The sequence below is a fragment of the Hylobates moloch genome, unplaced genomic scaffold (genome assembly GCF_009828535.3).
Source record: "Hylobates moloch isolate HMO894 unplaced genomic scaffold, HMol_V3 SCAFFOLD_4, whole genome shotgun sequence".
In the NCBI taxonomy this organism is placed as follows: domain Eukaryota; kingdom Metazoa; phylum Chordata; class Mammalia; order Primates; family Hylobatidae; genus Hylobates; species Hylobates moloch.
This window is the reverse complement of record NW_026652279.1, coordinates 53,053,422-53,080,445: the sequence shown is the minus strand read 5'-3', so window position 1 is coordinate 53,080,445 and position 27,024 is coordinate 53,053,422. Positions and strand designations below refer to the sequence as shown.

The window sequence follows — 27,024 nt, the reverse complement described above, 5'->3', positions numbered from 1 at the left end:
CAAACCTTCCACCTCTGTCATAGGTAAGCTCTGTTCTCTAGCAGAGTACTTGGGATTCTGGAAGTCAGCAACCAAGAAGTAGTATCTGAACCAAAAATTCGTGAAGAATACTGTTGGGGTACTAGCTTTAACAAAAGAAACAGTTCAGATTACTTTAAAAGCTCGTTTGTATAGAGTGTTTTTTATTGTTTTTAATCAGTAAATTTCTTTTTTTTTTTTTTTTTTTTGAGACGGAGTCTTGCTCTGTCGCCCAGGCTGGAGTGCAGTGGCATGATCTCGGCTCACTGCAAGCTCTGCCTCCCGGGTTCACGCCATTCTCCTGCCTCAGCCTCCCGCGTAGCTGGGACTACAGGCGTCCACCAGCACGCCCGGCTAATTTTTTGTATTTTTTTAGTAGAGACGGGATTTCACCATGTTAGCCAGGATGGTCTCGATCTCCTGACCTTGTGATCCGCCCGCCTCGGCCTCCCAAAGTGCTGGGATTACAGGCTTGAGCCACCGCGCCCGGCCATCAGTAAATTTCTTTGTGCTTCTATTATTAATTTTAGAAAGAAAGAACTTTCTGATACTTAATGCTGTCCAACAGTGTATTTTAGTGAATACTGAGTGTTTAGTAGTAAAAAACAGAGGCTAAATGACTGCAAGTAGTGATATGGAAAGGATTCCTGCTGCGAGAGACACTGAACTACGTAATCTCCCAAGCCCGTTTCTGTCTTTCTGTATGGTCTTATTATTACCTCTTCATCAATGACAAAAAAATAGATAGCAGGAGTGTTCTCAAACTTTACTGCATGTTAGAATTACCAGAGAGCTTTTAAAAATGCCAATGCCCAAGCTATACTCAGTATCAATCAAATTAGAATATCTGGGACCAAGGCACCATTTTTGAAAGTTTCTGAGATGATTCCAGTATGAGTGCAAATTTGAAAAGACATGATCTAGAATGTTTACCAACCTAGTAACCATTAAATAAGGAAATTAGAATTGCAGAGGTGGCATTGATTTAAAAGCTTTTGTTGTAATGTATCTTGGTCAAGGAACCTAGATGCTGTTGGAAGAAATTGAGAAATAGCTTTAAATTTACTTGAGATGATTGAGAAGAGAATGTTCCTTTACAAGCACACCTTCAACTTCTTTCTCTTTCTCTCAAAAACCTGTAGGTGTATTTCTTACAGTGTCGTAGGGATTTTGGTTTGCTTCATCTAGAGCAGACTGAAAAGGAATGTCTCAATCAGCTTGCCAGGGTGACTCACATGGCAGCAAGGTAACCTTTCCCTCTTCCTTAATGCATCTTAATTTTAGAGATGTTAGCAAGTGTCTGCACGGTTGAATGTAATCTGTGATGTGTTTTACATATGTGACATCAGAGTTCTTAAAGAAGCTCTTGTGGGTTCTTTTTTTTTTTTTTTTTCGTTTTTTTCCCCCTGAAATTCCTTTTACCAGAAGCTCTTGTTGTTTTTGTTTTTTTTTTAAGTCTCAAAAGTCATTTAGTTACTTTGATGCTTGTACTTGGCTGCTTCTGCTGAAGCACTGAGAAGTCTACTGAGTACTATGTACAATAATAGCTGCTGAAAGATTTTTTCCCTTCCTCTGTAGTGAAGTAGATCAAAAGTCTCAGAGACATACATGAACACCAGATACTTAAGAAACAAGGTGGATTCTAATTGGAAGACTTTTTTTCTAATTGTTTTCCTTTATAATGCCTGATTTTAAACATCTACGGAATATGTTGAGGGAAACATCAGTATTAACACCTAAATCGTATGTCAAAGATAGTTTTCTGCTATGCTTTTATAGTAATTATAGAGTAATTTTCAAATATTGAACAGGTCGCATGAAATTCTCCTTAAATTTATAATCTCATGGGGTACACAAAACTTAAAGAATTAATTAAATTAGAATCTCTGGGACCCAGGCATCATTATTTTTAAATGATCATTATTTTAATAATCAGCATTGTTCTTTCATTCTGAAGAATCAGAGTCTTTGATGTTTAGCAAGATTATCAGGATATACTGATGTGCACTCAAGTCAGGGAAGTACTGTTGTAAATGATCAGTCTATTTTTGCTTACTAGAAGAAGAAAGAGTGCTCTATACATTAGGATATTATGGAACTTCTTTGTATGAGATTATGTTAGTGATAACTTGTTCAGCTCTTATAAAATTGTTGGGCTGGGTGATACTGGCATGGGATGTCATAATGGATAGAACCTTTTAAAAGGCCATATGAAATCTCTTTTCTAGAGATAATAGACCCTAATGACTTCAAAGTTGTTCCTACTTTTGTTAAGTCATTTGGTAGGCATGAGTTGATAAAACTATTGTTTGTGCAATTTATGTACTATATAAAGGCAGCAACCTCGTTCGTACCCATCTAGAAGGTATTTCTAATTTATCCTCCCAGAGACATTATCTTTTTCTAATTTGCAAAGGAGCCATATAGGCCAACCATGGCTTTTTGATGTCAGAGTTAATGTGAAGATAGTCCAAAACTTGCTTCCAGCATGGGTCAACATTTTAGAGAACACCGCTGTATTAGATTACTAAGGCTTTCCTGCTTCATTGGAAAGATTCCTTACAAAGGTTTTATAATATGTACTAAAAATACATCATCAAGATAGAAAAAAACTTGTTCTGGAAGCATCAGTTTTATTTGCTCTTGAAAAATGATTTTTTATTACTGTTTTTGTTATTATTTTTAGTAACAAACCAGTCCATACCTCTTTATGTCCATTTGAAGTAATTGTTGGTGATGGGGGTAATTTTGTTTTTTGTTGACATATATGCTAGAAAGCATGATAGACATGGTTGGAAACCTAAGTGTTATAAAAAGAAAGAGCTTTCTTTTGTGTCTTCTTTTCTACAACAGCAACCTAGAATCACTTCAATTAAAGGCTGCGGTAGACAGTTGGAATGCCATTGTGGCAGATGTTAGAAACAAGATTGCATTCCTCAGGGTAAGTCCTGAAGTATATTTAGAGAAAATTGGCTTAATGTTATAGGTGGTGTAAAGTTAGAAGACATATTAATAGAAAAATTTAAGGAAGAACATATTTTCCATTTTAGTTATAAAAGTTTATGCCTTCACTTTGAGATTACTTCCATGTGGTTGGTTGTAGATAACATCCTAGACTTACACGTGTAGTCTTTTATATCCTTAGTCAAGAAAATAAACTCAAAAATTGTGCCCTCACACCTAGCTTTCCTAGAATTTCAAAGCTAACAGTGCCCCAATCAAAACCAAATGTTTTGGCCAGGCACAGTGGCTCATGCCTATAATCCCAGCATTTTGGGAGCCAAGGCGAGAGGATCACTTGAGCCAGGTGCTCACGGTTATGGTGAGTTATGATCATGCCACTGTACTACAGCCTGGACAATAGAGTGAGACTCTGTCTCTAAAACAAAAATTGGAATAAAAACTAAATGTTTTAATGCGGTCTGAGTAATAATGTGTTTACAGAATAAAAAGGAAAATCAAGTAGGCCTGTATTTATTTTCAATCTAACTTTTTATGTAATTATTCCATAATGCAAAATAGTAAATTCCTAAGTACTGGTGTAGGACCATGATACAGGTAATCTAAAGACATAATCCACTGAATATTTATTAATTGATTTTGTTTTAGAATCTTTTTATATTTATATACTAAGGTTGATATATAATGATTTTTTTGTGTGATTTCACAACATTATCAGCAAAAAAAAAAGCATTGTCATTCCGTTGTGAAGTGCCAAAAGCAACTGGATATTTGTCCAGCTCCCTTGGGGGTTTTCACTGTTTCTCTCCAAACTCTTTCTTACTCAGTCTTTGGTGATGCTTAGTGTTTCTGTTGGGTTTTTTCAAAATTTTTGCCTCAAAAGACCTGCCCCATGTTTTCTTCCAAGCACATGTCCTCCATGCAGAAGTTTCTAAATGTTTTGTTTTATAAGACTTTCCTTCCCGGTTCTTATGGGTTCTTTACAAAATAATATGGTAAGCAAAAGTGGGGACAATGCCAAAAAATGTTGAAAATGTGTTGTTAAACTTCCAGGTTGGAGTTTTTGTCAGAATCCAAGAGAATAAAATGTATACAGAGCTAGAACAAGCTAGAGTTACAGACTGTGAGATAAACACAATGTAGAATTTAATAAGTAATCTCTAAAATTTTTCCTTCAGTTTTTAAAATGAACATTTGCAAGTAGTTTAACTGCTTGTTACAAATATATTTTTTCCTCTGTTTTTTAGCCAGTATAATATTTTGAATCTTTAGTCTCTTTATTTGTATCAGTGGTTCCTATTTTAGAGCTGAAAATTTTGGAAACACTGAGGAATTATCACAAGGATCTGTGGATTATCTGTGTCTCTGTTTCTTATTAACCAATAACGACTCCTAAAAATACAACCGTTTACATGTGGGGATGGTCTATAGAATTTTTTTTTTTACGGTCAGAACCTGTTTTTATATTATTTCTGACAGGTTGAGAACCACTCTTTTATGTTGTATTATTCAAAACTACATCAGATATTCCCATATGCTGTCTCTTTAAAGTTGGTTGTTCTCTAAAGTATTTTTAGTCTTCTTCTACCAGACACAGTACAATGAACAAATAAACAAAGTCAAGCAAGGATTTGCCTTGAGTACCTTGCCTCCAGTCCAGCTTCCTCCTCCACCACCCAGTCCTGAGATACTGGTAAGAAATACAACATTTTGAATAATTGCCCTTTTCATTTTGACAAAATGGGAAGGGCTGTGAAACACTGAATATATGGTATGTTTAACATGTGTTCAAAATGGAATAGGCACATATTGTGAGTATCAGTTGTAATTATGACCATACCTTCGAGTCACCAGATGATATAATTAGATGGGTGAGGCCTATACGATAGGTTGTATCACTGGATTTTAGTGAAGCATTTGATATACATAGAGTAATATTTTCTCACTCATCCTATTTCACCTACCTTGTGGGAGCTAAATAATGAATACTCAGACTTCCCAGTGTCCTCATGTTACCACTAGATCAGAGGTCCCCAACCCCTGGGCCACGGACCAGTGCACAGCAGGAGGTGAGTGGTGGGTGAACAAGCAAAACTTTATCTGTAGGTACAGCTGCTCCCCATTGCTCACATTACCACCTGAGCTCTACATCCTGTCAAATCAGCTGCAGCACTAGATTCTCACAGGAGTGTGAACCATACTGTGAACTGTGCATGTGAAGGATCTAGGTTATGTGCTCCTTGTGAGAATCTAGTACCTGGTGATCTGTCACTGTCTCCCATCACCCCCAGATAGGACTGTCTAGTTGCAGAAAAACATGCTTAGGGCTCCCACTAATTCTACATTATAGTGAGTTATATAATTATTTTATTATATATTACAATGTAATAATACTAGAAATAAAATGCACAATAAATGTAATGTGCTTGAATTCTCCCAAAACCATCTCCACTCCCCAGTTCAAGAAAAAATTATCTTCAATGAAACCAGTCCCTGGTGCCAAAAAGATTGGGGACCGCTGCACGAGATGACTGAAACATCTCAATGTAATACCCTGCATGGCTGGACCTCACCTCTGCATTTCTACTTTAGACTTTCTTTTTGTGAAGTTTTATATTCTATTCTACCTTCAACAGCAAGGACAGCTTCCACTTCTGCCCCTTCTCTGCTCGTTGTTAGGGGCCAGTGGATCTTAATCAGATAAACTAATCCCTGTCCTGTATGTCTGGGAAACATAACACCCTAACCCAGTAAATTCACACAGCTTTCCAAAAGACCTTTTAAGAGGGTGTCATTGGATGACAATTTTTATTATCTTAAGAGATCTGGCAGTAGGAAGAGAGGAAAAGTGTAAGATATTTGGGGACAGATGACTTTGATATCACCACTCCTGCTTATAATAGAAACCTGAATATGTTATTTCTCCTCATGGTTGACTATAACAAAGAATTTAAAAATTACATCATTTGTATGGAGTTACACTGTTTCAAAAGCAGGATCTATAGCTAAAAGAATTATGGGATATACACCATGGGCTTTAGTTTAGAATGATAGTATTGCCTTTTATATTTTTGGTCAATTCAGTTTCTATAGGAACACTGGATTATGGGCATTATTATTCTAGGCTTGGATCATCATCATACCCAACTACTCTGATAAGGAATGTGTTCCAGAAAAATTCCAAAGATTCCCTGCAGTAATACGTATTTTTTTGTAGGGTGTCTAAAAACACTGTACCTTCTGCCCATATTCAAAATACTGTCCTTAGATTGTAGTTAAACTCTTCCATGGCTCTTAACTATAAAATGGGTCCAGAGACTGTGAAGCTATTGTTTGGAGTTTACTGGAACCAGAACAATATAAGCCTTGGCTGTCTGATACAGGTGATATTCTTTAGCTGACAAACAGTCAAATCTTGACCTCCAGACCCTCCAGATCTTTTTATCCCTTTGGAGACTTTCTTATGTCTGACGTGTCTTACCTGGGTTTAGTTAAGTACAAAAACCTACTGGCAGTTAGGCTGTGTGATAATTTATAAGCATCCTTTGCTAACATTCTGAGGGTTCACCTGTATCTTTTGTGCTTCCTAATTAGGGTCACTGCTGTGCTTGATTAAGCTAACAGTTCTGTTAAAGTACAAGCATTGGTGACCACTGAGCATCAGAGGAGAGAGTTTGGGAGAAGAGCAGCTAGAAACGTTACAGTGCTATTTGCTGTAAATTGAGATGGTACATACAATGAAAGTACACTAATGACGTCTGGGTTCAGATCCTAACTTTGTGAAGAGCTATGTTGATCTTGGGAAAATCAGCTCTTCTGGACTTTTCCTTTCCCATCAGCGAATCAAGAAATTGTACTGGATGATCTGATCACTCAAGTCCCATCTATTTCTGGGATACTAGTGTTCTAAGGAGTGGTCACCAGACTTCCATAGTAGAGAATTCTGTGAAAGTGTGGATTGTTCCCAGTTTAACCCAGTAATTCTATGTGTTTCATTGTGTCATGATTTTTGTAGCTTGGCTGTTTAATCCTCAAAGAAGTGTTAGTACCAGTAAAAAGATCATGCAATGGTTATTTAAAATACACAAATCAGTAAATATGATACATCATATCAACAGAAAGAAGGACAAAAACCATATGATCATTTCAATAGATGCAGAAAAAGCATTTGGCAAAATTCAACCTCACTTTATGATAAAAACTCTCAAAGAATTAGGTATAGGAGGTACATACCTCAACACAATAAAGCCCATATATGACAAACCCACAGCTAACATTATACTAAATGGGAAAAAGTTAAAAGCGTTTCCTCTGAGATCTGAAACAAGACAAGGATGCCCACTCTCACTGTTTCTATTAAAAATAGTACTAGAAGTCCTAGCAAGAGCAGTTAGGCAAGAGAGGGGAAGAAAAGATATCCAAATTGGAAAGAAGGGAGTCAGATTGTCCCTTTTTGCAGACAAATGATCTTATATATAGAAAATCCCAGAGACTCCACTTAAAAACTCCTAAAACTAACAAATTTGGTAAAGATTCAGGATACAAAATCAACATACAAGAATCAATAGCATTTCTGTTTACTAATAGTGAACAATCTGAAAAAGAAATTAAGAAAATCCCATTTACAATAGCTACAAAAAACAAAGATACCTGGGAATAAGTTTAACCAAGGAGGAGAAAGATCACTACACTGAAAACTATCAAACGTTGGTGAAAGAAATTGAGGACACAAAGAAATGGAAAAATACATCGTATTCATGGATAAGAAGAATTCAAGGAAATGCAAACCAAAATTACAAGGTATCACCTCTCTTTAGTTAGAATACCTACTGGTACCAAAACAGATATATAGACCAATGGAACAGAACAGAAGCCTCAGAAATAACGCCACACATCTACAACCATCTGATCTTTGACAAATGTGACAACAACAAGCAATGGGGAAAAGATTCCCTATTTAATAAATGGTGTTGGGAAAACTGGCTAGCCATTTGCAGAAAACAAACTGGACCCCTTCCTTACACCTTATACAAAAATCAACTCAAGATGGATTAAAGACTTAAATGTAAGACCTAAAACCCTAAAAACCCTAGAAGAAAACCTAGTCAATACCATTCAGGACATAGGCATGGGCAAAGACTTCATGACTGAAACACCAAAAGCAATGGCAACAAAAGCCAAAACTGACAAATGGGATCTAATTAAAGAGCTTCTGCACAGCATCAGAGTGAACAGGCAACCTATAGAATAGGAGAAAATTTTTGCAATCTTATCCATCGGACAAAGGGCTGATATCTAGAATCTACAAAGAACTTAAACAAATTTACAAGAAAAAAACAACCCCATCAAAAAGTGGGCAAAGGATATGAACAGACACTTCTCAAAAGAAGACATTTATGTGGCCAACAAACATGAAAAAAGGCTCGTCATCACTAGTTGTTAGAGAAATGCAAATCAGAACCACAATGAGATACCATCTCACGCCAGTTAGAATGACAATCATTAAAAAGTCAGGAAACAACAGATACTAGAGAAGATGTGGAGAAATAACACTTTTATACTGTTGGTGGGAGTGTAAATTAGTGCAACCATTGTGGAAGACAGTGTGACGATTCCTGAAGGGTCTAGAAACAGAAATAGACTCAGCAATCCCATTACTAGGTATATACCCAAAAGATTGTAAATCATTCTACTATAAAGACACATGCACACATATGTTTATTGCAGCACTGTTCACAATAGCAAATACTTGGAACCAACCCAAATGCCCATCAGTGATAGACTGGATAAAGAAAATGTGGCAAATATACACCATAGAATACTCTGCAGCCATAAAAAAGGATGTGTTCATATCCTTTGCAGGGACATGGATGAAGTTAGAAATCATCATTCTCAGCAAACTAACACAGGAACAGAAAACCAAACACTGCATGTTCTCACTCGTAAGTGGGAGTTGAGCAATGAGAACACATGGACACAGGGAGGGGAACATCACACACTGGGATCTGTCGGGGAGTGAGGGCTAGGGCAGGGATAGCATTAGGAGAAATACCTAATGTAGATGGCGGGTTGATGGGTGCAGCAAACCACCATGGCACGTGTATACCTATGTAACAAACCTGCACATTCTGCACATGTATCCCAGAACTTAAAGTATAATAATTAGAAAAAAAAAGAATCACTGTTATCAAAAAACCAATGATATCAAATGTTGGCGATGATGTGGAAAAAAGGGAACCCTTACACACTGTTGGTGGGAATGTAAATTAGCACAGCTATTATGGAATACAGTATCGAGGTTCCTCAGAAAATTAAAAATACAACTACCATATGCTCCAACAATCCTACTACTGAGTATAGTGGGAAAGGACATGAAGTCAAGTATCCTGAAGAGACATCTGCACTCCCATGTTCACTGCAGCATTATTTACAATTGCTAAGATATGGCATCTATTTAAGTGTCCATAATGGTTGAATGGATAAAGAAAATGTATATATACACAATGAAATACTACTTAGTCATAAAAAAGAATGAAATCCTGTCATTTGTGACAACATGGATGATCCTGGAGGACATTATGTTAAGTTAAATAAGCCAGACACAGAAAGACAAATACTACCTGATCCCATGCATGTGGAATCTAAAAGAGTTGGTCTCATTAAATTAATGAATAGAACAGTGGTTACTAGAGACTAGGGAGGATAGATGGAAGGCAAGCATAGGGAGAGGTTGGTTGGTCAATGGGTACAATTAGAAAGGAAGGATAAGCTCTGGCGTTCTATTAGTAAGATGATTATAGTTAACAGTAAGGTATTGTATATCTCAAAATGGCTAGAAGAGAGGATTTTGAATATTACCACCACAAAGAAATGACAAATGAAGTGATGAATATGCCAATTACCCTTTGATCATTACACAATGTATACATGTATGAAAACATCACATTGTACCCCATTAAAAATGTACAATTATGTGTCCGTTGAAAATTAAAGTGTTATGTAATAGTGGTTCTCAAACAGTAGGACTGTTGACTCAGTACCCACCATTCATTCATTTTTTTAAGACTTTACATGTAAAAAATTTGACACATATGTAAAAAATAGTATAATGAACCTCTTCAAACCCAGGAGCCAGCCTCAGCATTATCAACATATTGTCAGCCTTGTTTTCTGTCATTCCCTTTTTCCTCTCCACTGGAATATTTTACAGCAAACCCCAGATATCATCCAATTTATCCATTTATGCTTTAGGATATATCCTAAAAGATGAGGAACTCTTACTGGATATAATCATAACACCATTGTCTTACCTAAGAAAATTATAATTGTTAATATCCAGTTAGAATTTTTGTTTCCCCAGTTTAAAAAATCTCTTTTTCTTACCTAGCAAGCACATAATGTTCTTTGAAGATGTTAACACTCAAATGCCAGTCCAGTCTGTCCATTGTAAAGTTCCCCATTAATTTTTCACATGATATTTTTAGGATCATTACTTAGAGCTATGTTGCTGTTCCTCATTATTTAAGTTCAGTAACAAATTGCTAATTGAACTCCTGCTTTATGCTTAATGCCAGTAGTAGGGCTGGCATGTACTACATATTCAATAAATCTGCCCCCTTCTCTACTCCAGCCAGCAAGGTATCTTTTCCACAGATAGCTGCTAAGAAGGTCTAGATTTCCATAACCCCCTGGGAAGTACAGTAATACCCACAAGCATATCTGCAAATCACTATAGCAGAGTTTATCTCCCAGGCCCATCCCACTTCCTCTGCCAGCTCTCCTTGGAGCTAAACATTAAGTTAGAATTTCATCAAGTATTACCTCCAATATAAAATATTTTCTATGGATAACTTTGGGTTGTTCTGTGAAATTTCTGAGTATCAATATTGCCCACCAACATGGATAACACTTCCTGAGAATCTCCTTTGCATAGTTCTATGTGATTACAGTTGGGAGGGAACCTTAATGATTACCTTATCCAGCCCTCTCATTTTATAGATTAGGAAATTGGTTTCCAAGGTTATTCAGCTACATAGAGAGAAATGTGGCTAGAATCTATTTCTTTTCTGTCTTTGTCAATGCTGTTTTCAGTACATCTCATTGCCCTTTGTTTTTCCAATATTTATATGTTTCATTTTCTGACATACATTGTTTCTAATGTGCTTTGTATCTTGAGTTCAAATGAGTGTCCCCCCCCCCCGATAATGCTGTATGAATTTAGATGATTGCCTAAATATATAAATGTGTGGGGTTTTTTTGTTTATTATTGTTTATATTTTCTATTTTAGATGCAGCAGTTCTTAGGAAGACCCCTTGTGAAAGAATCTTTCTTTAGACCCATACTTACTGTTCCTCAAATGCCTGCAGTTTGCTCAGGAGTCGTCTCTGCAACTGGCCAACCTAGAGCCCCCCTGGTAAAAGCTTTCTTGGTGGAATAGATGTTAATTAGGTTTTTTATTACTCTAGTGGGCTTCCTGAATGAATATCTTCATTTTGTTCATTCATTTGATATGATAATGATGAGGGTGGTGGTGATAATTGAATGAATACTTCCTGTGAACCACTGTGCTCAGGGTGTTACATATATTATTTAACTGATACTAGCTTAGTTTTGGGATACAAAGATAAATATGTTTTTATACTAGAGAATCCTTAAAATTATAATATTGCTTCTGAAATAGGCAACAATGCAGGGTAAATTGATATTTCTAACAGATTTTTTTGGCATGGTTGTTGGGAAGATTGAAAAGCAAAGAAGCCAAGTCACAACAAACTAAATTATAGCATAAAGCTAAAGAAAAATTTTATTTCCACACACGTACACACACATAGTAGGACAGTGTTTCAACTGGATCTGTAAACAGACAATATAAATAGCATCACCTTGGAACATAAACTGTAAAGTTATAAATCTTCCCAGCTACAAATAGCCAGATAAACTTTATCCAAACCTGAAGAAGGAACATATAAATTTGAAATTACCAGAATTATCAGTTGTAATCTTGGCGAAGGTAAACTTTTTTTATTAAAGGAAAATCTTCCAAAAGAATGATGTTAGATGTAATTAATGAAAATTCTCTAATCTTGATTTTCCTATAAGTATATTTAGGTGCAATTAATTGTTTCTTTTCTTTTCTGGTCCCCATATATTGCTAACAGTTTCCTTTTGAAATATATGGTCAGATGGACTCTGCTTATTATTGTCGAGGCTACCTGTCTATAAACAAATCTGTATATAGTCCTTAATATGTTAAATAAGTAACACATCTTTTTACTACCATGATATTACAGTGTTAACTCTTGCAATTTGCTTGCCCACCATTCTATAAGAAACTATGATAAAATTTTATTAAAAACATTAAAATACCTTAACCTCCTAATAAGATTACCTTCTGATTCCTGGGGTGAAGCTTGACATAGAAGCAAATTCAGATTTCTGGGAAATATTCTGCTTCACCTCACTTATTAGGCTCTGTACCAGTTATTACAATGACTGTTAGTAGTTGCTAGTTTTTCACGAATAATAACTAATATTTGAAAATAACCCATTAGAGCCTTACGTAAAAGGTGCAAGTGGTCATAATTATCTTAGTAATCAGATGAGCACTCCAAAAATATTCACTTATTATTTAATTAGAATCTTAAGAAGGAACTACCATAAAATATGGAGAAAACTGATGGTTTCATGGCTACTTGTCACTTCAACTTCTGCACTACCTTTATCTACAACATTGATGAGACATTGGGCAGAGCAATTCTAGTAGTATTCCCATCTTTGTTTGGTTGTTTGAAAAATGTAACTTTACTTTCTCGTTATAAAGGTATATATGCTAATCACAAAATGCGAATAATAGAGAAATGTAAGCACATTAGAAAACAAAGTTACTGTGCAATTGATCCCTAAGAAATAATCACTTCTTATGCATTGTAATTTACAGACCTTTCTCCGTGTATATATATGCATTTAAAATTTAATATAAAAAGAAGTCGTATCATAAATAGTGTGCCACAGACTTTTTAAAAAATCATATTTCATGCATATCTCTTATGCCCAGACATATAGCTCTATTTTTAAAAACTTGATTAGATGTGCCATAATTTATTCATTCCTCTATAGACGTCAGGTTTTTTTCAGTTTTCACTGTTAAAAGAGAAACAGCAGTAAACAGCCTTCATGTTTTTCTGTACGTGTGTAATTACTGAAGTAAGCATGTCCTATTTTAAAAATAAGTCTAAATATTTATAAACAGTTAGAAATATTGTTTGTATTAGTTAAGAGAAAAAACCCTAAAAGGGATTGTGTATGTCAGTATTCTTCTTCATTCTACCCTTTTCTTTGTCCTATTTTTAAAATAAGTTTAAAATAGTTACAAACAATTAGAAACATTAATTAAGGGAAAAACTCTAAAAATTGAATGTGTATGCCACTACTCTTCTTCATTGTACCCATTTTCTGAGGTATAGGAATGTCACTACTTAATAATTAAACCTGATGGGCTGTAACTCTCTGCCTCTTACAGATGACTGGCATAGCCTGGGCTCTGCCAGCACCTGTGGGAGATGCTGTGCCTCCCAGTGCAGGTCTGGGGAGTGATCCCTCCATGATGAATTGGGAGAGAATTACAGACAGGCTGAAAACTGCCTTTCCACAACAAACCAGGTACCTTAGTTTTTATTTATTGGTGGGTACAGATCATATTCTCCAGTTTTCATAGCCATAATTGTGGCAATGAAACATTTCAGAGAAACATAACAAACACAAAAAAAGTACAGATGTTTCCTTACCTTGACCTTGGTAAGGAAAAAGAAATTTACCAAGAAGAGACAGTGTTCAATGGTGAACCTCCTCATTAAAAAGTTACTAGTCTTAAATCATGAGAGAATAACTTTAAATTTAGGTATGCTCATTTACTGAAAGTACAACTAGACATAAACTTACCCAATTTTAATGGCACTAACTGCCATAATTATCTTAACCTATCTCCAAAGTGAATTTTAAGTTGATTGTATGCTATATAAGCCCAAACATCTTTAGGATTTAATTTCCTAATTTCCTTAATTTTGAGGGTCCTTATACTTTCTTTGTTGGAGAACACACTAAAAATGCAAGAAATCATAACTTTACTGTGCTTTTCACAGTCTACCTTTAGTAGAAAGATATTTAATTATGTTCCTACACAAATGAAGTTTCTTTTATCTTAACTCATACCTAAGGAAATAATTCTACTTTTCACAAGTATTTTTATTTCAATACAAACATTTAATATATGTACTGGCACACTTCATTATTAAATTATAATTTTATAAATTTCATAATAGTGAATAGATGATAAAATAGAACTCTAGTACAGTTGTTATAAATATGTATAAAAACATTATAAATCAAAGGTAGTTGCATAAGGCTGATGACATGACACTTCATTTGGGAAACAAAAATATTTCATTATACTTTGTCCCATCAAAAATGTACATGCATGCTTAGGGTCAATGGATCTTGGGAATTGAAAAGGAACATATCAATTAAAATAATTGTGGGTTCTGGGGTGGAGCCAAGATGGCCAAATAGGAACAGCTCCAGTCTACAGCTCCCAGCCTGAGCGACACAGAAGACCAGTGATTTCTGCATTTCTGTTTGAGGTACCGGTTTCATCTCACTAGGGAGTGCCAAACAGTGGGTGCAGGACAGTCTGTGAAGGGCACTGTGTGCGAGCCGAAGCAGGGCGAGGCATTGCCTCACTCGGGAAGCGCAAGGGGTCAGGGAGTTCCCTTTCCTAGTCAAAGAAAGGGGTAACAGACGGCACCAGGAAAATCGGGTCAGTCCCACCCTAATACTGCGCTTTTCCAATGGGCGTGGAAAACGGCACACCAGGAGATTGTGTCCCGCACCTGGCTCGGAGGGTCCTATGCCCACGGAGTCTCGCTGATTGCTAGCACAGCAGTCTGAGATCAAACTGCAAGGCGGCAGCTAGGCTTGGGGAGGGGCGCCCGCCATTGCCCAGGCTTGCTTAGGTTAACAAAGCAGCCAGGAAGCTGGAACTGGGTGGAGCCCACCACAGCTCAAGGAGGCCTGCCTGCCTCTGTAGGCTCCACCTCTGGGGGCAGGGCACAGACAAACAAAAATTCAGCAGGAACCTCTGCAGACTTAATTGTCCCTGTCTGACTGACAGCTTTGAAGAGAGTAGTGGTTCTCCCAGCACGCAGCTGGAGAGCTGAGAACAGACAGACTGCCTCCTAAAGTGGGTCCCTGACCCCCGAGCAGCCTAACTGGGAGGCACCCCCTAGTAGGGACAGACTGACACCTCACTCGGCCAGGTACTCCTCTGAGACAAAACTTCCAGAGAAACTATCAGACAGCTGAATTTGTGGTCTCACGAAAATCCGCTGTTCTGCAGCCACCACTGCTGACACCCAGCCACACAGGGTTTGGAGTGGACCTCTAGTAAACTCCAACAGACCTGCAGCTGAGGGTCCTGTCTGGTAGAAGGAAAACTAACAAACAGAAAGGACATCCACACCAAAAACCCATCTGTACATCACCATCATTAAAGACCAAAAGTAGATAAAGCCACAAAGATGGGGAAAAAACAGAGCAGAAAAACTAGAAACTCTAAAAAGCAGAGCACCTCTCCTCCTCCAAAGGAACACAGTTCCTCACCAGCAACGGAACAAAGCTGGACAGAGGATGACTTTGACGAGTTGAGAGAAGAAGGCTTCAGACGATCAAACTACTCCGAGCTACGGGAGGAAATTCAAAACAATAGCAAAGAAGTTAAAAACTTTGAAAAAAAATTAGACGAATGGATAACTAGAATAACCAATGGAGAGAAGGGCTTAAAGGAGCTGATGGAGCTGAAAGCCAAGTATCGAGAACTACGCGAAGACTGCAGAAGCCTCGGTAGCTGATGCGATCAACTGGAAGAAAGGGTATCACTGATGGAAGATGAAATGGATGAAATGAATGAAATGAAGCAAGAAGGGAAGTTTAGAGAAAAAAGAATAAAAAGAAATGAACAAAGCCTCCAAGAAATTTGGGACTATGTGAAAAGACCAAACCTACGTCTAATTGGTGTACCTGAAAATGACGGGGAGAATGGAACCGAGTTGGAAAACACTCTGCAAGATATTATCCAGGAGAACTTCCCCAGTCTAGCAAGGCAGGCCAACATTCACATTCAGGAAATACAGAGAACGCCACAAAGATACTCCTCGAGAAGAGCAACTCCAAGACACATAATTGTCAGATTCACCAAAGTTGAAATGAAGGAAAAAATGTTAAGGGCAGCCAGAGAGAAAGGTCAGGTTACCCACAAAGGGAAGCCCATCAGACTAACAGCTGATCTCTCAGCAGAAAGTCTACAAGCCAGAAGACAGTGGGGGCCAATATTCAACATTCTTAAAGAAAAGAATTTTCAACCCAGAATTTCATATCCAGCCAAACTAAGCTTCATAAGTGAAGGAGAAATAAAATACTTTACAGACAAGCAAACGCTGAGTGATTATGTCACCACCAGGCCTGCCCTAAAAGAGCTCCTGAAGGAAGCACTAAATAAACATGGAAAGGAACAACCGGTACCAGCCCCTGAAAACATGCCAAATTGTAAAGACCATCGAGGCTAGGAAGAAACTGCATCAACTAACGAGCAAAATAACCAACTAACATCATAATGACAGGATCAGATTCACACATAACAATATTAACTTTAAATGTAAATGGGCTAAATGCTCCAATTAAAAGACACAGACTGGCAAACTGGATAAGGAGTCAGGACCCATCAGTGTGCTGTATTCAGGAAACCCATCTCATGTGCAGAGACACACATAGACTCAAAATAAAGGGATGGAGGAAGATCTATCAAGCAAATGGAAAACAAAAAAAGGCAGGGGTTGCAATCCTAGTCTCTGATAAAATAGACTTCAAACCAACAAAGATCAAAAGTGACAAAGAAGGCCATTACATAATGGTAAAGGGATCAATTCAACAACAAGAGCTAACTATCCTAAATATATATGCACCCACCACAGGAGCACCCAGATTCATAAAGCAAGTCCTGAGTGACCTACAAAGGGACTTAAACTCCCACACAATAATAATGGGAGATTTTAACACCCCACTGTCAACATTAGACAGATCAACAAGACAGAAAGTTAACAAGGATATCCAGGAATTGAACTCAGCTCTGCACAAAGTGGACCTAATAGACATCTACAGAACTCTCCACCCCAAATCAACAGAATATACATTTTTTTCAGCACCACACCACACCTATTCCAAAATTGACCACATAGTTGGAAGTAAAGCTCTCCTCAGCAAATGTAAAAGAACAGAAATTATAACAAACTGTCTCTCAGACCACAGTGCAATCAAACTAGAACTCAGGATTAAGAAACTCACTCAAAACCGCTCAACTACATGGAAACTGAACAACCTGCTCCTGAATGACTGTTGGGTACATAATGAAATGAAGGCAGAAATAAAGATGTTCTTTGAAACCAACGAGAACAAAGACACAACATACCAGAATCTCTGGGACACATTCAAAGCAGTGTGTAGAGGGAAATTTATAGCACTAAATGCCCACAAGAGAAAGCAGGAAAGATCCAAAATTGACACCCTAACATCACAATTAAAAGAACTAGAAAAGCAAGAGCAAACACATTCAAAAGCTAGCAGAAGGCTAGAAATAACTAAAATCAGAGCAGAACTGAAGGAAATAGAGACACAAAAAACCATTCAAAAAATTAATGAATCCAGGAGCTGGTTTTCTGAAAAGATCAACAAAATTGATAGACCGCTAGCAAGACTAATAAAGAAGAAAAGAGAGAAGAATCAAATAGATGCAATAAAAAATGAAAAAGGGGATATCACCACCAATCCCACAGAAATACTATCTACCATCAGAGAATACTACAAACATTTCTATGCAAATAAACTAGAAAATCTAGAAGACATGGATAAATTCCTCGACAAATACACCCTCCCAAGACTAAACCAGGAAGAAGTTGAATCTCTGAATAGACCATAACAGGCTCTGAAATTGTGGCAATAATCAATAGCTTACCAACCAAAAAGAGTCCAGGACCTGATGGATTCACAGCCCAATTCTACCAGAGGTACAAGGAGGAACTGATACCATTCCTTCTGAAACTATTCCAATCGATAGAAAAAGAGGGAATCCTCCCTAACACATTTTATGAAGCCAGCATTGTCCTGGTACCAAAGCCTGGCAGAGACATAACCAAAAAAGAGAATTTCAGACCAATATCCTTGACGAACATTGATGCAAAAATCCTCAATAAAATACTGGCAAACCGAATCCGGCAGCACATCAAAAAGCTTATCCACCATGATCAAGTGGGCTTCATCCCTGGGATGCAAGGCTGGTTCAACATACGCAAATCAATAAATGTAATCCAGCATATAAACAGAACCAAAGACAAAAACCACATGATTATCTCAATAGATGCAGAAAAGGCCTTTGACAAAATTCAACAACCCTTCATGCTAAAAACTCTCAATAAATTAGGTATTGATGGGATGTATCTCAAAATAATAAGAGCTATCTATGACAAACCCACAGCCAATATCATACTGAATGGGCAAAAACTGGAAGCATTCCCTCTGGAAACTGGCACAAGACAGGGACGCCCTCTCTCACCACTCCTATTCAACATAGTGCTGGAAGTTCTGGCCAGAGCAATCAGGCAGGAGAAGGAAATAAAGGGTATTCAATTAGGAAAAGAGGAAGTCAAATTGTCCCTGTTTGCAGATGACATGATTGTATATCTAGAAAACCCCACCGTCTCAGCCCAAAATCTCCTTAAGCTGATTAGCAACTTCAGCAAAGTCTCAGGATACAAAATCAATGTACAAAAATCACAAGCATTCTTGTACACCAATCACAGACAAACAGAGAGCCAAATCATGAGTGAACTCCCATTCACAATTGCTTCAAAGAGAATAAAATACCTAGGAATCTAACTTACAAGGGATGTGAAGGCGCTCTTCAAGGAGAACTACAAACCACTGCTCAATGAAATAAAAGAGGATAAAAACAAATGGAAGAACATTCCATGCTCATGGGTTGGAAGAATCAACATCATGAAAATGGCCATACTGCCCAAGGTAATTTATAGATTCAATGCCATCCCCATCAAGCTACCAATGACTTTCTTCACAGAATTGGAAAAAACTACTTTAAAGTTCATATGGAACCAAAAAAGAGCCCGCATCACCAAGTCAATCCTAAGCCAAAAGAACAAAGCTGGAGGCATCACGCTACCTGACTTCAGACTATACTGCAAGGCTACAGTAACCAAAACAGCATGGTACTGGTACCACAACAGAGACATAGATCAATGGAACACAACAGAGCCCTCAGAAATGATGCCACATATCTACAACTATCTGATCTTTGACAAACCTGACAAAAACAAGAAATGGGGAAAGGATTCCCTATTTAATAAATGGTGCTAGGAAAACTGGCTAGCCATATGTAGAAACCTGAAACTGGATCCCTTCCTTACACCTTATACAAAAATTAATTCAAGATGGATTAAAGACTTAAATGTTAGACCTAAAACCATTAAAATCCTACAAGAAAACCTAGGCAATACCATTCAGGACATAGGCGTGGGCAAGGACTTCATATCTGAAACACCAAAAGCAATGGCAACAAAAGCCAAAATTGACAAATGGGATCTCATTAAACTAAAGAGCTTCTGCACAGCAAAAGAAACTACCACCAGAGTGAACAGGCAACCTACAGAATGGGAGAAAATTTTTGCAACCTACTCATCTGACAAAGGGCTAATATCCAGAATTTACAATGAACTCAAACAAATTTACAAGAAAAAAGCAAACAACCCCATCAAAAAGTGGGCAAAGGACATGAACAGACACTTCTCAAAAGAAGACATTTATGCAGCCAAAAAACACATGAAAAAATGCTCATCATCACTGGCCATCAGAGAAATGCAAGTCAAAACCACAATGAGATACCATCTCACACCAGTTAGAATGGCCATCATTCAAAAGTCAGGAAACAACAGGTGCTGGAGAGGATGTGGAGAAATAGGAACACTTTTACACTGTTGGTGGGACTGTAAACCAGTTCAACCATTGTGGAAGTCAGTGTGGCGATTCCTCAGGGATCTAGAAGTAGAAATGCCATTTGACCCAGCCATCCTATTAATGGGTATATACCCAAAGGACTATAAACCATTCTGCTATAAAGACACATGCACACGTATGTTTATTGCGACACTATTCACAATAGCGAAGAGTTGGAACCAACCCAAATGTCCAACAACGATAGACTGGATTAAGAAAATGTGGCACAGATACACCATGGAATACTATGCAGCCATAAAAAATGATGAGTTCATGTCCTTTGTAGGGACATGGATGAAACTGGGAAACATCATTCTCAGTAAACTATTGCAAGGACAAAAAACAAAACACCGCATGTTCTCACTTATAGGTGGGAATTGAACAATGAGAACTCATGGACACAGGAAGGGGAACATCACACTCCAGGGACTGTTGTGGGGTGGGGGGAGGGGGGAGGGACAGCATTAGGAGATATATCTAATGCTAAATGACGAGTTAATGGGTGCAGCAAAACAACATGGCACATGGATACATATGTAACAAACCTGCACATTGTGCACATGTACCCTAAAACCTAAAGTATAATAGTAATAAAAAAAAAATAATAATTGTGGGTTCTTTCATTATATAATTAATGTGATTTTTAACCCTTGCTTTCCTGTTCTGTTTAATCTTTGTTTTCTGAGTTTTACAAAAGTACAACTATTAACCCTGATAAAGAAGAGAGAAACCAATAGCAACATAGTTAAAAATAAATACGTTATCCCAAGCAAGAGACCACTTGTGAGATGGTATAAAGAACCCAGTGCATAAATAAGTGGATAAACTTAATTTTCACCTAGTGAGCTCTCAAAAACAAAGTCTCTTTTTGGAAAGAAAATAAGTACTAAACTTTATCACTCATGAAAACATTAAGTATCATTAATGAACACAATTAGGAATTTTCATTTGGTTTAAGATAAATGCAGATGGACCTTTAGATCAAAGACCTAAAGAGTCCTGTCTGTATGCTACATATCAATCATACGATAGGATTTTATATCTCCTTTGGTGGGTACATCCTCAAAGGTACTAAGGAAAATCATTACTTCCCTTTCCTTTCCTTGATCTCTTCCAGAAAGGAGCTTACAGATTTCTTACGGAAATTGAAGGATGCTCATGGAAAGTCCTTGTCTGGACTGACATTTGATGAAATTGTTTGCAAGATTTCCCAATTTATTGACCCCAAAAAGTCTCAGGTAAAATGCAAAAACAACCAAAAAATCTGTATCTCTCTGCCCTTAACTCTAGTAGTTAACTGTTTTAAATATCTCCATAACCTGTTCAGAAAATCAGTAACTTGTAATCATATTAAATCATCTGTTAACAGTAAATAACAACTTGAACTTAACAAATGATATCAGAAGTCTTTTTGAAATACCTGTTACCTAATCATTCTAGAATAAAACTGACCTCCTTGAAATTTGCTCTAGTTTCTTTGAATGAGTCTAAAGAGGGAGATATTTTCTAATTTTCTTGAAAGATTTATTTTAATTAAAAGAATATATAGAGTTATTTTTGTTTTTACCTAGCTCTGAGTATGTAAGTATTGCCACCATTTTGTTCAAGATTTCTCACAAATCTGACTATTTACCCTTTTGCTAGTTCTTACTATACCCCATTCTGTACTAATGTGTCAGCTCTTAACTGTTTTAGGACAATTCTGAAAAAAATAAACATTATGTTCTTATTTTCAGAGTCAAGGCAAATCAGTGTCAAATGTTAATTGTGTTTCACCTAGTCATTCTCCATCACAGCCTGATGCTGCCCAGCCCCCAAAACCAGCCTGGAGGCCACTCACTTCACAGGGTCCTGCCACATGGGAAGGAGCCAATAATCCGGTGAGACCGAAATTTTTGATTCTGAACACATTTAGATTTGGGAGAAAACAATGAGCTAAATTTAACATTTTCTGTATTTTCCCTAGGATGAGGAAGAGGAAGAAGAAGAGCCTTGTGTGATCTGTCATGAGAATCTGTCTCCAGAAAATCTTTCAGTTTTGCCTTGTGCTCACAAATTCCATGCTCAGGTAACACTTTAAATTTTCCCATTAATCAGCGAGATGAGATTCATACTGCCTTACTTACTATCGTATACATGCATCATTATCCAGTGTTGTCTCACAAGTTCCACTGGATATAACTGAGCTTTTGGGTACCACACAGAAACATTTATGCTTTTCCCATACATAGCCATGGATTGCATTGTGCTCTCTCAGATCTCCATCCACCCTACAGAAGAAGGGGACAATGTTGAGAGTCAGATGGTACACAGTAGGCAGTTCCTTTGAATAGAACTGGGACAAATATCGATTGACATGGTAGTTCAGTGGCAGAACTAGCAACAGCACCACTTGAAATTGACATGCTATAAATACCACATAGTGTCCTTTGTCCATAATTAATGACAGCCCCCTTGCATAAAGCATAAGATTTATCAGTCTCTTCAGGCTCCTATATTTGGTTTTGAAAGATACTCAGGCTTGAGTTTTGATGTTAGAAGAATGTGAAGTTGGGCTGGGCATGGTGGCTCACGCCTGTAATCCCAGCACTTTAGGAGGCTGAGGCAGGTGGATCATGAGGTCAGGAGATCGAGACCATCGTGGCTAACACGGTGAAACCTCATCTCTACTAAAAATACGGAAACAAAATTAGCCGGGCGTGGTGGTGGGTGCCTGTAGTCCCAGCTACTCAGGAGGCTGAGGCGGGAGAATGGCATGAACCCAGGAGGTGGAGCTTGCAGTGAGCCAAGATCGGGCCCCTGCACTCCAGCCTGGGTGACAGAGTGAGACTCCATCTCAAAAAAAGAAAAAGAAAAATGTGAGGTTGGCATGTCTTTTGTTGATTCTTGGCATTCATATAGATTAACTTCTGGTGTTACTGCCACACAGTTGCTATTGGTATATAATTTATGATCCAAGTCCTCTGTTGCAGAGATGTAATTTGACACAGGAAAAGGTAGTCATAGAAAAGAAAGGCTTTTCAGGGAAGTGAATAATAGCCAGTTCAATCAAGCCATGTTTGTAAGACATCGTTTCAAAGATATGATATGTGGTACCTGGTACAGAATTATATTTTGTATTTGCTCTAATATGAAGATACATCCACAAAATGCCTAATCCCAAAGGTTTTCTAGGAAAGATCCTTAGCCATTGATTTTCCCCTTTGAAGTTTATAAGGTTCTGACAATTTAGGAAATACATGTTTAACAAAACTTATCCTACTCTTTGCCATTGCCCACAAGTAGAAAGCATATAATTCATTCAGGTTATTTTTTATGACTATAGTTAATGGGCCTATTATATATAGTGCTTATTATTAATCCTCGCTCATCTGACCTGGCCCTCCATTATTTATATATGTAAAAATGATTTGTTTTTGGAGAGTCAGTATTCAAGCAAGTGACTTAACAGATAGTTCATAGCTGAAAATCACTGTCATTATCACCAAAGAAAACAATCTGAGAAGTGTATTCATGATCTAGGGATTTTAACTGCAAACACCATAAGCATTTCATACGAGGTACTAGTGACTTTTGTATGATTAGTTATGACTTTTTCTGGATTATAAATGATAACAGTATATAGTAAACCAAAGAATATAGCAAGTTTCTCCAATTTCCTTGTCAGGAAGAATTGCTAGTCATCTTGAAAACTGAGGTTGAAGGAAGCATTTCTAGTAGAATAAACCAGCTAAAAGGTATTGTGCAGTTAGTTACCACCTATTTTGTTCAGCAAACCACAGGGAAGGTGCCATGGTTGCAGCAATTGGCTTGACAATCCACAGGGTAAGGCTTTAAAGATCCACCAGAAGACATGTTGGTTGGTAACCCTGATGCATAGAGTGACAACTGCCTCCGCTAGGCTAAATCTGAGAGAGTGACATAAATCTTTTTGCTCCTTAGTGCATTAGACCATGGTTGATGCAACAGGGGACATGTCCAACGTGCAGACTCCACGTTTTGCTACCAGAAGAATTCCCCGGTCACCCCAGCCGGCAGTTGCCCAAGATCTGATACAAGGTCAGGGGTGTCTATGCAAAGGAAGCTCAGTTTTCTTTTATTATGAGCTGCTTGTGTGAGTGGTGTAAAGCTATGTGCTCTTCAATATAGTGCTAAAGAAGCCAACTAATTTTATCAAAGCAGCAGCCAAAGAAGTCAGGACAAATCTTCAGGACCTGTGAAATGAACTGAAAGAGCTTGAAGCAGATGGAATGTTAATAGTTACACTATATATGCTCTTATCTTAGTAGGTTTTTTTCTTGTAATGGAAACATAACTGTTAGTATATTTCTTAGGATGTTTTTTCTTGTCTTTTAAAATTCTTATTTCACTCATCCTTTACTCTCCCCTCAAGTATTCTACACTTTAATTTCCTGAAATAAATTTAAGCAAGAAGAAAAGGGAAATAGTAAAGAAGTAGGAAAATCCCATGGAAATTTATGTTCCTTCTAACTTTTAAAACTACCTAAAAAATATAATTGATTTAAATTTTATCTCAATATTCCTCATTCTTTTATATCCCCTTAAATAGGTACCCATGAAGAGATTATGAGCTACTTGAAGGTGGAGACCGTATGGTGGTGTGTTGGAGCTGGCTTGTAATGGCTTATGAGTGACAATCGTTAGTTTGAGGAATTTTGTGAGACAGTTGTCAAATTGTTGCTAGCTTGAAATCTGCGGCAATTGGAGTATTTACACCATAGAAATTGGTAAATGCTGGAAGTGAAGACATACCTTTCCCTCAAGAGCTAGTTGTTAAACCTTTACCAGCATACCACTGGACCTTGTCTAAAATTTCTTTGTGTTCCCAGTGTCTTGCCCAGTAGATACAAGATAAATATTGCCAGAATCAGATATCAGGAAGTAGTAAGAAAAGGAGTTAATATGCAAACTAAATCACTCGCTCAATTGAATAATTGAGATCTTCTGTTCATTTGTTCCTTGGACCTTAATCATTTGCATTTTGGAGAAAATTTTTTCTGCTTTAAAAGTCTGTAATTTCACTTTTTGTGTCGGGGAGAGAGAAAAACTATTTGTCTGTAGTTGCTTTTTGTGACAAAGTGAATACCCACTGGGCTAAGTTGCATATCTAAAGCTTGTCACTAAGAATTTTCGTTTTTAGGGGTTAAAAACGTATTTTGAAAATAGTGTTGTTTGAATGCTGTAAGTGTTGTCCATGTCTCTTGTTTCAGAATTAAAAGAATTCAGAGTTACCTGGTGAGATAAATGTTCTTTGCTTCATATTCACAGTTTCACCTTCATTTAAATTTATGGGGAAGAATAAATGTTTCCTGACTCAGAAACAATTTTGCCTCCATATTTCAGTGCAAATATATTTTGAAGTTACTTTTAAATATTTATTTAAAACCTCTGTTTCTGTAACTGTATGTTAAACGTATTCTTCTGTAATGAGAATAGACTGGAACATGTGAGGGAAAAATATCAAAAAAAGATGACAGTCATCTAGACATGTAAAATGCCAAGAATGTCTTAGAATTGCACAATTTGGAATTTATAGAGCCTTTAATCACCTTCTCTAGCACCTTGTATTAGTCCATTTTCGTGCTGCTGATAAAGACATACCTGAGATTGGGCAATTTACAAAAGAAAAAGGTTTAATGGACTTACAGTTCCACATGACTGAGGAGGCCTGACAATCATGGTGGAAGGCAAAGAGGAGCAAGTCACATCTTACATGGATGGCAGCAGACAAGGAGAGAGAGCTTGTGCAGGGAAACTCCCATTTTTAAAACCATCAGATCTCGTGAGGCTTACTATCACGAGAACAACATGGGAAAGACCTGCCCCCGTAATTAAATTATTTCCCACCAGGTCCCTCCCACAACATAGAATAATGGGAGATACAAGATATTTGGGTGGAGACACAGAGCCAAACCGTATCACACCTTAAGGTCAAGGTCATATAGCTAGTTATCTTGTAAAACCAATGTTTCTTAGTTCATATTTACAACTGCAATTTCACTTTCATTTAGAAAAGAATAAATGTTTCTTAATTGAACAACTATTTTATCTGTGTATTTCATTATAAGCATATTCTGAAACTACTTGAAATCTACTTCAAATGTATCTTTCTGTTTAATTGGGCTTAAACTTTTTCTTCTGTTTTGAGAAACGTTAGGAAAATGGGAAGGAAAATATCCAAGAAGACAGTTATATAGACTTATAAAATGCCACAATTGTTTTGAAATAACAGAATGCCAAAGTTCATTGGGTCCTTAGTGACATATAATTCACTCTTATTTTACAGGTATGTTGTACCCAATGTCACATGGCCAGATGATGGCTAGGCCAGTCTCAGTACTTGAGGGTCCCTGATGCCTCATCACATGCTTTCTCCACAAACTCATGCTGTAATAGGGTATTGGTGTTGACTTGCCATGCTTAGCTCCAAGGATGGGGCCAGAGAACTTAATACAATAGTTGTTATATAGGGAGAATGTAGTAGGACAGTGCTCCAGAAAGTTATATTTAGTTCTTTAGGTGCTGAAGGTAATGGGATTATAGATTTTGATGTATACTTTAACAGTAAAGACAATTGCAGGGGTCATTCTACCACACACAGTGATCACTGTCATGCCTGTGCCTACTGAAGGATGATCCAGAACACTCCACCCTGCTGAGAAATCCAGTGAGGACCAGAAAGCTCTTAAAGTGGAAATATTTCCATCAAAAACAATCTGAAAGTATCCAGTAATATCACTGCAGCTGCTGTTAGATGATATGTCTTAGATTTTCCTTCATATTTATTGTCCATGTGTATAACATAGCTTCTATGGGATACCTTCAAATGTGTTTAGTCACTCATTTGATCCATGAATAACTCTGAGGTGAATGTTATTATGCTTATTTTACAAATGATGAACCTGAGACTCAAG

General features: G+C 37.3%; 1 protein-coding gene across 5 annotated transcripts in view; it reads left to right on the top strand.

The window, feature by feature from the left end:
* DZIP3 (DAZ interacting zinc finger protein 3) overlaps positions 1 to 26,150 on the top strand; it is a 125,030-nt gene extending 98,880 nt beyond the window's left edge. Inside the window, exons 24-33 of one of the 5 annotated variants that reach the window (XM_032150217.2) lie at positions 1,161 to 1,264; positions 2,872 to 2,959; positions 4,571 to 4,672; positions 11,268 to 11,393; positions 13,500 to 13,639; positions 21,207 to 21,327; positions 21,826 to 21,969; positions 22,056 to 22,157; positions 24,032 to 24,148; positions 24,660 to 26,150. In XM_032150217.2, the coding sequence (XP_032006108.1) occupies positions 1,161 to 1,264; positions 2,872 to 2,959; positions 4,571 to 4,672; positions 11,268 to 11,393; positions 13,500 to 13,639; positions 21,207 to 21,327; positions 21,826 to 21,969; positions 22,056 to 22,157; positions 24,032 to 24,142 (1,038 nt within the window). In that variant the 3' untranslated portion in view covers positions 24,143 to 24,148; positions 24,660 to 26,150. Of the gene's footprint in view, positions 1 to 1,160; positions 1,265 to 2,871; positions 2,960 to 4,570; positions 4,673 to 11,267; positions 11,394 to 13,499; positions 13,640 to 21,206; positions 21,328 to 21,825; positions 21,970 to 22,055; positions 22,158 to 23,756; positions 24,006 to 24,031 lie in introns of those variants that run through there. The other 4 variants (XM_032150218.2, XM_058437539.1, XM_058437538.1 and 1 more) reach the window with 4 other exon arrangements.
* The last annotated feature ends 874 nt before the right edge of the window (positions 26,151 to 27,024 follow it).